The following is a 15,840-nucleotide window of genomic DNA, read 5'->3' as shown; positions in this document are numbered from 1 at the left end:
TGTCTTCATCACATAAAAGCTGATACATCCCGATGTTTACCTCGAAAGAACATAAAGGCCACAGGGATTTTGTTTTGTGGGCTAGCCAGTGCAAAACAAATCTTAAGCTTGTCTGGCGACAGTCTGACAGAATAAATATGTCTACGGAGATGACGGACACAGGTGTACACAGAAACATGTCACTGTTTTCCATTTCTGTGTTACACATTTAACATGAGTCTAGGCTTTTCCCATTTCAACTTTCTTTAACCAGTAATTCCTTCTTCCAGCTTTCAGCTGTTTCAAGCTGTACCGGATAGCATTAAATGATTTGTGTGAGCTCATGATCTGGATTTATGAGATCTCATGTAAAGAATTATTGGTTTGTAGGTCAGGAAAACATAAAAGTAGGTTAAAAGTGTTTAAATGCTGCAAAGAAATCCAAAGTGGGTGTTGGTTTTTTAGAGGGATTAGAAGCCTTTTCATATAGAAATAAGTCATTTGGTTTAATATTATATGATATTATTCAATATTCTTAATATTAATATTAGATCATATTATTAAAATTCAAATATAGGCTACTTTTGCTTTGCTCTTGGATCATTCATCACAAAGTTTTACATCAATAAAATTGATAGAAATATTGTTTATTTTAACGATAAATAAAAATAATTTGCCTTGTGATATGTAATAAAAATGTTGGCCAGTTCCAGGAAAACACTAAACAAATTACAATGCAGTACATATATGGAAATGACAGGGTCACATGCAGAGTCAACGGCCATTTCAGCTACAGTCTCACTTCAACAGAGCTTTTCATTACAGTAACAATCACAACAATGTTTTTCTGTGTCAACTGACTTTTCTTCTCACTCACATGAGAGTTCACTTGAACTAAACCAGCTGATCAAGCTACTGTGCTCCTGTGTAAAAGTTATTTGTTGCGATGTAACCAATGTCAGTTGGTTCAAAACACAGGCCCGTCATGAGAATAACAGTAGATCATGTTTCTGGTCAGTTTTTATCCTCTGTGAATGGACAATATACTTCCATTAGGTCAACTTCCTCTCTGCCAAACTTCCCTCTTTTCCTGTCCCTTCTTCCTTTCCACTCTATCCAGCTGTCTCTCTTAAAAAAAGACACTCTCCAGCATCATTACTGTAACATTAGGCAGCACATTGTTGTATCGTAACCAGCAAACAGTATCATAGCGAGAACAAAGCGTCCTCACATCAAATAATGCAACAGTAGGGGGTTAACATCCATCAAGTGCCATGTCTTTGTGCCCACTTTTTCACAGGGTTTAGAGCTATTCAGTCAACTGATTAAAGTAAATGGGAACCTATCCAAAGGAGCGTCTGACACAGTAGAGTAACATTCACATCAGGAGACTTCTGGTATAAACAGACTCAATACTCTGTGGTTGTGTGCTCAGAAAGGCACAAGAACACACAGAAGTGTGGAAGGGATTTTAGATATTCCACTGGGCCTGCCATGCAAACACAGAATTTGAATATCGACTTCATGGCTATGTATGTGATCACATGGCCTGTCATTTGCTTTTTAAAGGGACATGGGTAATGAGTCAAGTATCACTAAGGCTTTGCAACCCAGCAGGTCAACCTTTGCAGCTGAGGAAAAAAAACCTTTTTTTTAAACAGATGCATGTCAATTCCAGCAGGGCACATGTGGTGAAGGCAAATGACTCAGCAACTATAATGTGCTAAAAGTTCACCCTTAAAAAGATAGCCTGAAGTCTCCAGCACATGCTTGTCCAATGTGTGAGCCCAAGAAGAACATATAGACTCTATTATATCACATGACTCACAGCTAGGAGGGATTACTGAATTAGACGTGAAGGCTTTAAGGAGAATGACCTCTGAGAACTGGCGTAGTGCAGGCTTAATGGAGTTATATCACCTGAACCGGAGGAGTCACAAAGGAACTAGATACAGCAGACCAGGGTGTAAAATTGTTTTATAGGGATAATATCAGGATACATGGAATCTACAATAATTGATTAATGCAAGACAATTGTATGATAATACATCACAATATCTCATTAACTGAAGAATATAAAATGCCCTCTAAAAGGTAAAGTGCAGGATTACTATCTACTGCCGTTTGGTTTCTGTTTCCCCTCTTATCATGCTTCATCTCTTAACTTCTTCTCACTGCTGTCCAACATTTTCCCGCTTTCTTATTCTTCTATCACAATGTCAACTTCTTTGGGCAACTAGCTTCTATTCACGCTCACCCCATTCATGTCATAAGCACCACCGAGAGGAGTCATGAAGTGGTGATACCAGAAGTCAAATTGGCAAGGAAGTCTGTTTAGAGGGCAGTATTCTTTTTAATTAAAAATATCGCTACTTGGCACCATGATTCAATAGTTGTATGTATCAAACAACCCCTATATTTAATTTATTGTAACATACGTTTATGCTTTGTCAAACCAGCTTATTTATTACGTTAGGGAAATGAAACAACAGGCTCATTTTTAGAGAACACAATTTGGCGAAACACAGTGGGAAAAGCACTGTCATAAACAATAAAACGAATAGTAGATGAATACTACATTAAGCTGATTCAGATCCAAGTTCCTGGTACCATACTGCAGGCTCACTGTCATTTCATACTGAGAAACTTGTACAAAGCCAAAGTTTATGTTTTTAAAAAAAATTCTGAGCTTTTCTTGTTATGACAAGTTACAATATTCTGAGGCCGGCCTTTTTTTTTCATGCTGAGACAAAAGGTTTCAGACCTTTTAGCAGCTGCCCATTGTACCTTCACAATAAATGCCAGCATCCAGCCAATAATGACACACATCTGCTGCTGCCACCCAACATTTTGCTTATGATGACACCTGTGTAAACACACTACTTGGAGGACAAAGGGACTCGTACACTGAAAAAACACTCAACCCATTCTATATGACACTGCTGAACAGAACAAAATGTTTTTTTAAGTTGTAGGTTGCATAAAGGTTTAAAGTTCAAATAATAGAACAAGTTCGAGTGTGCCGCAGATCACATACAAATAGGGAAGCTGTAGCAATTCAATACCTCACACTGCTCATTACGCGACAGGGCCAAGTACTTTTTATTCCAAGGGCATTTCATGATTTTTAAACTAAAACTTTTGCTCCAAGTTCAGCTCGACTTCTGACTGTGTTAGGGCACCAGTGATACTGTACCTACACGCTGTTACACACTGAGCTATTCCAAGCGCTTAAACATCTGCGGTCTTACCAGGGCAATGACAGAACTGATAAGCATGGCTAATTATAGCTCTAATGATAGACCACATACAGGGAGAGAAGAGGGTAAGGAGGATCAGAGAAAAGTCACAGTCCAATCGAGTCACTTGGTTCCACGACAACACCAACTGAAAACAACCACAATGCCCCATCCAGAATGACCTCATCTCTGGGCATTTTAAGTGCTCAGACATTTGATCCCTCATTGATTTTGAGCTTAGAAAGTAGGGTGGAGTATGGGCAAACAAAGTAGAGAAAAACAATGCATCTTTTGCATCTTATCTACTGGCCTCAAGGTTCCCCTTACAGAGCCTATTAGTGTCCAGGAATGACTACTATGCAAGGGTAATGTGCATAATGTGTATCTTCACACATAGCTAGATTAAAAAGAGCACATACTGATGCTCAAGGCGCCAATAAAGACAGACAGACAGACAGCAGAGACACACACAGTCTGGAAAAACCCTCATATATTGAACCACAATTTGGGGGGTCTCGACAGGCGCATGGTTGAGACATTCAGCTGCTGTTGGTGGGAGTCAGATTGTAAACACACCCTCAGCCAGGAAGGGGCTCAGGACCAATGCCAACAGGTGCCTGAGGAACACACACATTGGTTTGCATTTGAATGCATGTGTGTGTGTGTGTGTGTGTGTGTGTGTGTGTGTGTGTGTGTGTGTGTGTGTGTGTGTGTGTGTGTGTGTGTGTGTGTGTGTGTGTGTAACCCCACCCAAACAGTGTAGCACCAGAGGAGTGTCCATCTCACTTACACTAAGGGTAGTCAGTCATGCCTTATCCTAATGTATACTGGCTTGTTGATGCCATGGCATTTTTTTTTTACTATGTGGGCTGTAACAGATCACAGCTTAAAATGGTTGACCATGCACACAAAGTTATGAGACATGACTGACAGCAACTTCAGTCATGGTATAAATTAGATATGTACATGTGAGACAGCACTGCCTGGAATAAAAGCCCTGGTTAAAATGGATCCCACGTCTTAAGATAAGCAGGGCATGTGAGTCTTCTAGTTACCATTCAATCCTCACATGTGTACGAGGAAGACACGTTTCTGTGATGTATCTCCATCTGAATAGAGTTCCCCTCGTGCATTAACTTTGCAGCCATACAGGCTACAGAGACTATGTGACAAGGCAAGACATTTATCAAGCATTGCATATCCAAGGTATTTCTATACATAAGATCAGTGTTTATATTTTCAGGCTATTTGTAATAAGTTACTTTTTATAGGCTATACAGTACTTATTACATAAAGACTAGCCATCCTCAGTCACGGTCCACTGACTTTTTCCAGTGCATCTTATGACTGTGATGTTGTGACGCTAGAAACCATGGCCTCTTCTGCTTCACTGGAAATCACTGGGCTAAACTGGCAAGATCATAAAACCTCGTATCTACTGTTTTTCTGCATTGTTTTTTTGTTTTTTTTAATATGCATCTGAACAAACACATGACCAATGACACAATACGGACATGTAACCCAACATAAAGCTAAGTTTCATTTTCATTCCAGTAGCCTATCATAAAGACTTGAGCAGACTGACAGAATAAGCTTCTCTTACCTGAATTACGCCGCTTTAAAGCATTTTACAGCTTCAACGATGGGTCAGCAGAAAATCCACTTGCTCGTTGTCCTGTGAATAACAACATGTTGTAAAGTGGCCGGCCAAGTTGAGGTAGCCTTACTCTTTCGCTTTCCGTTCAAAACAGTCTCCAACAGCACTGACCGATCAGATTCATTCATGTAGGCCAGTGTGAGCTAGTCAAAGCAAAAAAAAGTCCAGCTTTGAAAACGCTTGATATTTAGGCAATACAAACTATGTTGGGTCCTGCACAGTCACGGCGAGCTGACTGGAAAACATAGCCCATATGGAAATGGTGGGAATTCCCTCGCATATTTTTTTTGTAATTTCACTTTAACGTAAAAAATAAAATGATTAAAGTGTCCCGAGGGAATCACTGAGCCGTTATTTAATTACTCTGTCACCGAGTCAACTCACACCGACCAGCTGATGCACATATCGTTATCCACAGGAAAAACACTGCGGCCTCACGTTAACTAATGTCACACATTTAAACGATATAAAAAGCTGACATTCTGCAGTTTCTATTCTTGTAGATAAACTAACCACAGCAGGCTGCCACACGGTTACAGACTGACTTCGGTTTATCATTCCGACATCGTCCTCTCGCTTCCAGCTGGGCGGAGCGAGCAGATGTCACCTGGGTCTCAAAGGGTGACACTGCATGCAAATGTCAAAGTGCTTGTATAGCCGCCTAACTAAATGTTTTCGCTACATTATATCATTCCTTCCTAAAGTTTATCATCATTTCGAAAAAAAAAAAAAAAACTTTTGAAGTGTACCTACATTTTCAAAGTCGTAGCTTCGTTCATCGAAAGAAAAACTACATCCTCCCGCCTCTCCTCCCCACTAGCCCTTGATGTGACGTCAGACGGCGATGGGCGTGCTGTGGTACAGACTGCACGCGACCGTGCTGATCATAAAACGATGGAGGAAATTGAGTTCATGTTATTTTGTTGTGCTTTCTACAATGCGTTGATAGCTCTAACAGACATGTGTTACTATTTGTAGCAGTTGATAGCATATAATTCCTGTCAAGTGTTGGAAGTAGGCCATAGAATCATCCAATATGTTGTTGAGTTGAGTTTTCAGAAGCATGGCCACTGTAGTCGGTGTTATTCTTCCCTGTTTTAAAGTCTGGGTAACCTCTTACAAAGTCCTTTAAAAAATGTCTAAACTGTCCCTTTATCCAAAAATAGGTCATCACAGGGGCACTCATAAAAACAGAACCCTGTTTATCCCCTTTTTACTGTCATGTACATTTTGACTTAGGGCTTTACAAGTCAAGTGGTCAAAGCAGGTAAAAAGAATGCAAGACCTGCATTTAGCCTCCTCTATTGTCTGATGTAGTCATTCTTAGGTTGTATGTTGCCTAACAAATGTGTTTAACACAAACCATCTTATATTCACTGTTTACTGCCTACATGGACCCTAAGGGGTCAAGACCCAGGGCCCTGGGGCAGATGCTCATTGTGCACTGCAATCTATCCTTGCCTATGTTACCCGAAATAACAATAAACGGAGATCAGACTCAACAGCACACCATTCATTTATTTTCATCATTGCTTATTCATGTGTTTTCTTTCTTTTGTTTTCTCCCCCCTTACCTTAAAATTTAATGTGTCTTCAGTACCTCCAGAGGAGGTTACTCGGGGAAAATATTTAAAGTACAGTTTCATTAAATATTTTAAGAGTGAGTCGAAAAAGCCTTATTTAAAACCAAATGTTCATAACCTTTTGGCCTTTTTCAAGAAGAAAATACAAAAAGACTGTCCAATATTTGTTCGATCTGAAATGCATTTTGCGATTTAACCTGTCAGCTCTCTGAACCAGTGGAACTGCTATTGACCATCATTACCACCAGAGGGCAGCCTTTCCCTGTTGTTTTAATGCTTCATATTTTAAGAGTCATCATTCTTCTGCAAAAATGTATTTTATGTCACATGTCTGTGTTGGTGTTTGCATGTGTGTAAGTTACACAATTGTTTGAATGTGGAAAAAGTCAGAGAGAGATAGATGAATGTTGGAGTGAGGAGAAGTGTGGCCATATGTTTCCCTCAGGCTCGTAATTCTTTCTGTGAACCGGTGCCAACTTCAATGAAAACCATCCCCTTCCCCAAAAACACATTCTCTCCCACCTCGATCCTTTAATATCTGTGCCTTAGTATCCCTCCTCTACTTTTCCCCATATTCATCATCTCAGCAACACTTAACAGCGCAATGTCTTGAAGTTCAGGTACCTGTTAACTAAACTACAGTCAACTAAGGAGCTAAGTTTAAAGGAAAGAAAGACAGACAGACAGACAGACAGACAGATACAGGGGGTGAGCAGAGAGGAGGGGTGAGATAAAGGAAGAATGTAAAAAAAGATGGATCAAATAAAAAGATAAAGTAAAGACTGCTGACTGTAAAAGAACTCCGTCACAGGCGCCTGTGAGACGGGAGAAAGGTATCTTGGAACAAGGAGAAGACGGAGAACTCTAACAGGGGAATAAGCACCAAACGAAAGCAGTGACACTGGTAAGATGTGTTTTTTTTTTCCCCCGAGCAGCCATGAGGATAGAAAATGTTAGACTATAATAACTTCCTCAACTGGATACTGAATGTCCTCTCAGTGTAATTCAACCCTCTGTTTCCTCTGTGATGGAGAATTATTCTTTTCTTAGAGCTCAATGAGCTGCATTGTTTTCAGCTTCATTATTAGAATGACTGGAAGTAAGGTCTGTAAATGACACCGCAGTTGATTGAAGAAGAAATTGATCTATTACCCAAGCATGATCTGGGTAAACGGACCCTTGAAAGTGATTTATTCTTAAGGATTTTCTTAACTTTAAGTAAGTAGAGGTATAACAATACAGCAAATAGCTGCAATCTGTTTACATCTGTTCACGACTGCATATAGTTCTGTTTACATCTGTTTACATCTGTTTACATCCGTTAGTCCGATCACTGTCCACTTATATCTACTCTTTTTATATAGTTTGTATTTTAAGTTAATTTTAAGCTTTAAGTTGTATTTAAATTGACATTTTATATTTTAGGTTTAAAATGTTTCAAAATGTTCCTGTTGCTGGATTTTTCCTTTTACAGCTCCTTGAATGTTTCAAACATGAACCTGAGGTTGATCTTTGACCTGTTTTTGCTTCTGAGTCTTCCAACCTGGGTAGCCCTGGTGAGTCTTCATTTTTGTCTAGCTTTTGCCTGGATTTGACTGAGCCTAAGACTTGCATGCAAGAGAAAAATAACCTACTATATATTTCACTTCATACATAACACAGTTGATCCACAGTGATTTATAACATCAATAATACAGTAAAAGTGAATAGGAATAAAAACTACAAAATATCTAGGCACCAACACTCGTACAAATACTTGTATATAACCTGAAGATTTTCCAAAACTATAGTGTTGCAACTGTACACATATCACATGTATATTTTGTATAACACTTCATGTCTTCCCTAACCTGTTTGCTGTTACAGTCTCACGATTATTTTCTATGGAGTTTTAAACAATAATTCCTGAGCTTTGAAAGCGTTGCTCCAGTTTTTTTGGGCCAGCGTTGCACCTGTTTTCTATCTGAACATGGAGGTCACTGGGGGCAGATGTGGATCTGGCGCTGACTACAAAGTTTCTGAAAGTATAAACTTGGAATTTGAGCGTTTAAAGGGAGTTGGGTGTTATAGGAAAGACATAGCATTTTCATTGTGGTCTTTTGTCTGATCATATACAGCACAATGACCACAATGACGTCAATAAGTTTACATTTCTGAATGTTTAAATTAGAGGCTCATAAGGCTCTTCATCTGTGATGCATCATCACACTGATTCCTATCATGTGTACAACTATAATGATCCAAAGGATTGAAATGACAGACAAGTTCACACCTGAGTTCAGTGCATGCCTCTGGAATGACATGTAATGAAGATCATATAATCCTTATTCAATTCAGCCCTGCCAAGTCAACACTCAGAAAACTATATCTGTGTGTGTGTGTGTGTGTGTGTGTGTGTGTGTGTGTGTGCGTGTGTGTGTGTTGTTAGGGAGGCAGAGCCCAACGCAAACAGAGACAAGCTGAGGAGAGTCTGAGACCGTATATTGGCAGAGTAGATCCAGGTAAAACTCAAACTTACATTGACGGAAAGCCATTCTTTTGAATGCATGCCAGTTCTATATCTCTTGTAAAATATGTTCAATTAGAAGGTATTTGTTCTATTTCCAAGTTGATAAAGAAATGTATGCTGCAGCTTAGAAAACTTTCCACATCAAGGGCTGCAAAACATATTTGCACTTGTTAGCATATCTGGTAATGAATTAGGTTACCACTGACTGAGACAGTTCAAATTTCAACCATAAGATAGACGTACATTTGAAAGCTGAGACATGTTCTTTTTTGGGGGGGGAGGGAGGGCATTCATTTAGGGTTTTAAGTCGTAACTATTACTACTATAACTAAGTAAATTAGTTTATGGCTTACATGTAACTTGTTGGAGATAGTATTAGTTTCTAAGTTATTGTTAAAAATCTAAATTCTCTTAGATTTTGCACATATTTCCATTTTGACTCACATGCATGCACAATATGCTCTTTCAGGCAATGTACTGAATGTTTAGCAGAGATTGAAAGTCATAGTTTTCACATCATTTATTCGCTTTACTTCTCTTCTAGATATCATTTTCATATCCACTACTCTATAGCATCGCATTATCTTAAATAGTCCTGAATTAGAAACTGCATTTGTTGTTTACACCCTGTAATTTCACACCTGTAATTAGCACTGAAAGCTGAATAAGTAGTCCTCAGAACAGTTTTTTCATGTTTCAGAAAAGCTTTGTGAGCTCCTAAAATGTCACAGTCCAGTGGGATCTTGGTGCCAGGTAGTTCATGAAAATGGAGTCCTCATCCCAAAGTGTGTCTGTCCACAGTCCTGTTCATGGTAAACACCTCATATTAACCAAGTATTTGAGTTTTGACCATTTACTGTTTTAGGCCAGGGTATTTATACAAATGTTCCCTTTGAAAGTTGATTGTTATCTTTGATTTGTTAATGATAAAAAGATGTAGTTTATTGGATGAAATCATGTAAGGTAAAGCAGTTAATGGATTACACCTGTGCATATTGTATGATCTTTCCTCACATATCTATTTCCATATGGGCACTGGCTTTTGCAATCAGGCAGAGGGCACCAGTGTGCAGTGTTCTTGGAAAAACCTATGGGAACGAGTGTTTGCTGCATAAAGAAGCCTGCAGAAAGAGGCGTCGAATTGGACTGGCTCATACTGGGCCCTGTCTGGGTAAACACACCACATTACATATTAGTAATACATATAAATTCTACTCTGCAGCACAGCCTGTGAATTTATACTCTGTTATCCTTCTTGATCAGTCCCCAGGGCTAAATGCACTGAGGAGGAGTTCAGCCAGTTTCCATATCGTCTCCTGGACTGGTTTCTGCTCCTGAGTCGTATGGGGGAGACGTATGCACCTGCTCCCCCGCCCCAGAGCTGCCTCAGCCACGCCCAGAGGACACAACTGGCACAGGTAGCACACACTTCATGCTTCAAGGGAGCCTAAGTAGCAGACCAACAGGCACAACCAGACTTCATACCAGGGGAGAGAATGATTTAAGAGTTAACATTTAATCTAGGATGAGATCAGTTGATAATGATGCAAATGAAATCAATATCCACAAGAAAAAGTAGTGCAAAATAAAGAAAACAGCTGGGGAAAAAAAACACATCAAAGGATCACTTTCATTCCCAGCGTAACCTAACGCTGAACACATAAAAGTTGTTTTTGACACCAGACACCTTCATTGTGCTAGCATACGAACTGCTCTGCACGGACGGTCTAGAGAGAAATCGATACTAACAACCTACTGTAAGTGGAAAGTTCTTGTGTTGCTTGTGGTGTGGTCATCCACAAAATGAGACAGAGTCTCTCTCAAGAAGACCACGTATAAATAGGAACTGGTCAATAATCACTGAATTATTCAATAAGAGAGTTAATGGAGGGATAATTTAATATGCTCCCGCCAGCCACCTTCACCTCCTGGCCTCAAATGAATTAAAAAGGGAACTTGTGTATTATTTTGATGTTAAGAAACACAACATATCCTACAGTGTTTCAAGTTAAACCACGTCTCATGGTACTTCATATATCTACAACACATAAAGGATTATATCTTTGAATAATGTTAGCAATAGCAGGGAAAAAGGGACAATGCTAACACCTTGATGTTGTGCAGGTGTAATGTATACTATGTTATCCATCTCAGTTGAAAACGCAAGCATGGTAACATTTGCTAATCAACCCCTAAACATAAGATACAACTGTGCAATCTCAAAGCTCTAAAAAAAAAAAAAAAGGCCAAGAAATTGCAGAAGGAGAGGTCAAATTAAGCGATTTAGCCTCCAAAGACCTTAAATGTGACAAAAATCATGTTGATTCATCTAACAGTGGTTGTGCACTTAATGTTGTTGTGGACAAACCAACAGATCAGCATTTCTATTGTTAGGGTCATGTCACAAGGCTAACAATGTGCAAAGAAAATGCTTCTCAAAAAGGTGAAAATTCATTAAGTTTCTCTATTTTAACACAGCCTCTATCTTTCCTCTTCTTTCTCGTTAGCAAAGATTTACTTTATTGGACAAGAACAAAGACGGCAAGTTGAGCCGCCGAGACCTGAGGAAGCTGGGTTACAAGAGGATGCCTCTGGAGCATTGTGCTACGCAGTTCTTTCGGTGAGTCCTACCCCTAGCTGCTAATGCTGCAGCACTGTGCCAGGAATTTGGGCCACAGAAAATGATATTATGATTGACTTCAATTTGAATTAAGTCAGAAACTCAACCCATCAAAGCATTCACATACACTAACAGTTTTCGTTTATAGTTTTGCATGTACTTAATGTGTAGCCTACCCAGAAACATGGGAGGGGGGAAAAAAAGTCAAACTTCATGACACATTGAAAAGGTAAAGTTTTACCACAAGTCAATCTCAGAACCAGTTGGTTATCTTTTAAAGTTGAAATAGCCCCCTGCAGGGTACGGATAATTCTATGTCCAGCGTTTTCCTACGTTTTCGAGGGTCAAACTAATCATTGACTATGAATCTATGAAAATGTTAACAGAGACTGTTTCTGCAGCATGCTGTTACTCACAGTGGAAACAAGCATTTACAGTTACTTTGTAGAAATTATCAATTTTGCCGCTAATAGCCTTGTTTGTTTTTGTCACATAGAGGCATCAGTATTGATTTCAGTCTTTTTTATAACCAAGAACTCCCCATAGGAGCTTTAACGGATTATAGAGAGCTTGTCCAGGACTTATTCTTCATGTGTCGTTTAAAGTTCAAAAAGCAGTTTGAGATTCAAGAATGGAGGCGTAGTTGACCGTCGTCTATGTCCAGATATTTTCATGTGTAGCCACATGAAAACAGCTCAAAGGTGTCAGACGATAGCAGATGGTTTTTGAGAACTGTTGTATTCCAAGCCTTACCGCCAATACATTCCGCTTATTTTCCTCTCCACACAGGCTATTTTCCTGCAGCAGCAGCCAAAGCCCACTGAAACATTATTGGTCAATACAACTCGGACTACAGAAAAAAAAAGTCAAATGAAATCAAAACACCAAGTAATCCCTAAGGCAAGGACAGTATTGCTCACAAGGTTCATATCGCCACCACCTTGTGTCATACATAGGGCTCATAATGCGAACCTTCTGTCTCATGCAATATGTTATTTTTCAGCTAATTACTGAAGCACCAAGGGTTAAAAATGTCGCACCGAGGTTCTTTTCGCCTCCACACTGTGACCAAGCTGCACCTCCCACCATGCTGCTCTCTCTGCACGCCATCTATCCATTCTCCCTCCATGCCAATACTCACTTCCTGTGTCCTCCTCCCCGCCGATCTCATGACCACACCATCTCTCCATCATGTTTCTCCTCCTCCATGTTGAAGCACCTCTTTTCCCCATCTGTGCTTTCTACTTTTCTTCCCTCTTACCCACAAATAGACCTATCCTCTGCTTCGCTCTCTGTCAATTCCTCCGTCATTTTCACTCTTGTCTTATTCTTTCATTCATCCATTTCCCCCCTTTTGCTAACATCCATTTCCCCACCCAGCCCCCCTTTCCCCTGCCAGTCTGCAGTGACAGGTTTTGTGGGAGAAGGGCTGGCTGTGTCAATGTCAAGCCATTCCCAGCAATGATAATGTTTATTACCCACTGTGCCTCCCGCTGCCCATGGATTAACACAAATTGAAGGAGTACCCTTCAGAGATAACGCTGCAGGGTGAACTGAAAGGCAATGGCAGCGAAAACGCACTAATGCAGTTGTTTCCATATATCTTTATACCTTCTCCCTGCGTTATACAATGCATTTATCTACTCTATGGTCCTATGTTTGCAAGGTTGAGCATGCATGCAAGTAACAAGTGCATGGGAGTGTGAGGGTAAGTGAGTGAGTGCATGTGTTTCACCATTTGTTACCATGTGCTGTTTGCAGGTCATGTGACCTTAACAAGAACAGAAAGGTGACCCTACGGGAGTGGACCGCCTGTCTTGTGGATCACTCTGAGGCCTGGTTCTTCAATTTTATGTGTAAGTAACATGTTTTTTTTTCCTAATGTTACAATAATTCCTGATCTGCAGGTGAAGGTTAATGCAGATTGGAGATTATTAAAAGCCACTTTAACTGTAATCAAACGCATAATTTGACTCTCTGTTCTTCCATTTCCTTCATTCGAAAAAATAAACTACGACCTTTCTACACCGGACAAATAACTCTCTGGAGGATAATTACCTAATTCATTATAGGGGCAGTTAACACATTCATAAAATTGATGGACTTAAAAGGTAGATTAAAATCAGATTGATTGAAAAAAGATGCAGCTGAGGTCAAAACATACTGACTCATATCAGCTCCAGGAAAATGTACCCTTATGGCATCATTGGGGCTATTTTAACAGACCTATACAGAACTGTTTTTTTTTTTACATGAATTCATTTGTAGACCCGAACTGAGCTTTGAACAACCTCTGTTTGAAAGAAGGAATTACTTAAAATATTGGGGTACTTCAATTTTCTATCTGAATTCATGAACTCTTACATTTAAGTACTCGAGTTTGCTGTTTGAAATTGCACAACTTGACATTTACTGTCAACTGTGATGCTTGTCAATGTTAAAGAATTTTATACAATAGATGAGGCCGCATGCTTATGCCTACATGAAGTTTACAATAGTGATTTGATTGCATGTTTGGCTTCAGTTTTATATGCGACTTAAATCTTAGTGGGACTGTTTTAAACATCAACAGTTGTAGATGAAATCAGCGCTTTTTTCGAGATGATATTAGTATCAGCCCAGACCATTTCAAACCCAATGATTCGTTTTTGTTTTATCTACAGCGATGAGAATGGGCTCCCGTAAGCTGTGTCCTACAATCAAAGAGAACCACCTCTGACATGACTCCTGCTGGTCCTTCTTCTTTTTCTTTTTTTTCTTTGCAAAGAGCTCACTGAAGGTTGTTATCTGATTAAAAGATACAGGAAGGCATCTCTACACACTTCCCTCGCTCTCATTCTGTTTCCCTTTGTATCGCAGCTTGTTATATAGTGATTTATTGGGTTATCAAATGAGAGAGTCCGCTGGTCATCTGTGCGCTCATGTGTATGCTTAAATGACACAATTAAATGTCTGGACATACTGACCGCAAGTAGTTTTTAATTACATTAGCTGACATTTGTACATTTGTGCAGAGACATTGGCGACATTAAGTGCCAGATTGCATGGCATGCTTTAAACAACCAATTAAAAGGGAGAATGACTGCATATTGTGTACTTGAATGACAAAATAGATGGGAAATAAAGACAAGGGGGAATTAAACCCTTAGGATGGGATGACGTGACCAGGGAAGAGACAAAGAGATAATAATGGGGGGTGAAGGGGAAGAAGAGGAGTAAAGTGTCATGATGCACTGGAGGAGAGTGAGAGCAAAGTGACTGAAAGTAAGAAGAGAGAAGTATAAAGTGTGTATGTGGAAGACGGGAGGAAGGAGGTAATGCACTGTAAATGGGAGTTGAGAGTAATGGAGTAATGCATAAAAAATGGATCAGAAATGAGAGAAAGACTGAGAACGGGGAGTGAGAGGGGGAAGGGATGGCTGGGAACGCGGGAGGAGAAGATGAAATAGAGGAGAAAAGGGGTTTGGAAGCTGCAAACATTTCCATGTTCATCCAACTCTGTGAGAATCATGCAGAACATTTGAACACATGACCTCTGTCAAGGTCAAAGAACTTGAACGCAAGCTTGCTGCCTATTTGCATGTTTGCACCATCTATAATAAACGCTGCTATAAAAACTCTTGTTTGTTTGCCTCTGTTTTTTTTTTTTGCGTGTGAATTGGTGTGTGTTTCCTTGTGTTGCTACTATAAGATCAATAGGAGGATGAGTGTGTTTGGCCTGGGGTGGCTTCTTTTTTGGTTTGACTGGTTTCTCTGGACTAATTAGCCTTCAAATTTAGCCTGCCTGAAGGATGGGGAGGGAAAGAAAGACATTGGATATAAGATACAGAAAAAAGGGGGAGAGAGATTTCAGTATAAAAAGCAGATTTGCAACGGGGCCGAGGCAACTTGCGCTACATGTCGTGCAAAAACAAAGTGCCCAGCCAAATCAACAAGATGTTTGCAATGTGTTGGAATTTCAGTCAAAACTTTTGACAATATTGAGTTCACAGGAGGGCCGCGGAGTGAAAAACAAGTCCAAACTTAGAGGGGGGAAAAGTAAAACAGATGAGAGGCAGAGGGATCAATTGTACTGTTCTCAGATGAAACTGTATTTGCTAATGAAGAGTTACCTGCGCAACGGCAAGCTGTTGGTCCTGTCTCTCCTCCATGATCAAAAGAGCTCTAAATACAAAGTCCCGGCTCAAACAAACATCTCCCCTTAATCGCTCCCTTTCTAGCCCAGAGACCAGTCCCTTTATCCAAAAGAATTA

The 15,840-nt window shown here is 39.8% G+C and overlaps 1 protein-coding gene and 1 long non-coding RNA gene across 2 annotated transcripts; one reads left to right on the top strand and one right to left on the bottom strand.

The window, feature by feature from the left end:
• Positions 1–1,939: 1,939 nt before the first annotated feature.
• Positions 1,940–5,658, bottom strand: LOC132975476 (uncharacterized). Its single transcript, XR_009673273.1, has 2 exons — positions 4,822–5,658; positions 1,940–3,835 (listed from the first exon to the last, which is right to left on the bottom strand). It is a non-coding gene; the product is annotated as an uncharacterized LOC132975476 (long non-coding RNA).
• A 2,263-nt stretch (positions 5,659–7,921) lies between these two features.
• sparcl2 (SPARC-like 2) lies at positions 7,922–15,190 on the top strand. Its single transcript, XM_061040027.1, has 8 exons — positions 7,922–8,014; positions 8,887–8,959; positions 9,668–9,779; positions 10,020–10,138; positions 10,231–10,385; positions 11,475–11,587; positions 13,349–13,443; positions 14,251–15,190. Exons 1-8 carry the CDS (start codon positions 7,952–7,954, stop codon positions 14,304–14,306), a joined length of 786 nt encoding a protein of 261 aa, XP_060896010.1. The 5' UTR covers positions 7,922–7,951; the 3' UTR covers positions 14,307–15,190.
• Positions 15,191–15,840: the final 650 nt, after the last annotated feature.

The sequence above is a fragment of the Labrus mixtus genome, chromosome 6, assembly GCF_963584025.1.
Source record: "Labrus mixtus chromosome 6, fLabMix1.1, whole genome shotgun sequence".
NCBI lineage: Eukaryota > Metazoa > Chordata > Actinopteri > Labriformes > Labridae > Labrus > Labrus mixtus.
Note: the sequence above shows the minus strand (reverse complement) of the source record. Positions and strands in the feature narration are given on the sequence as shown.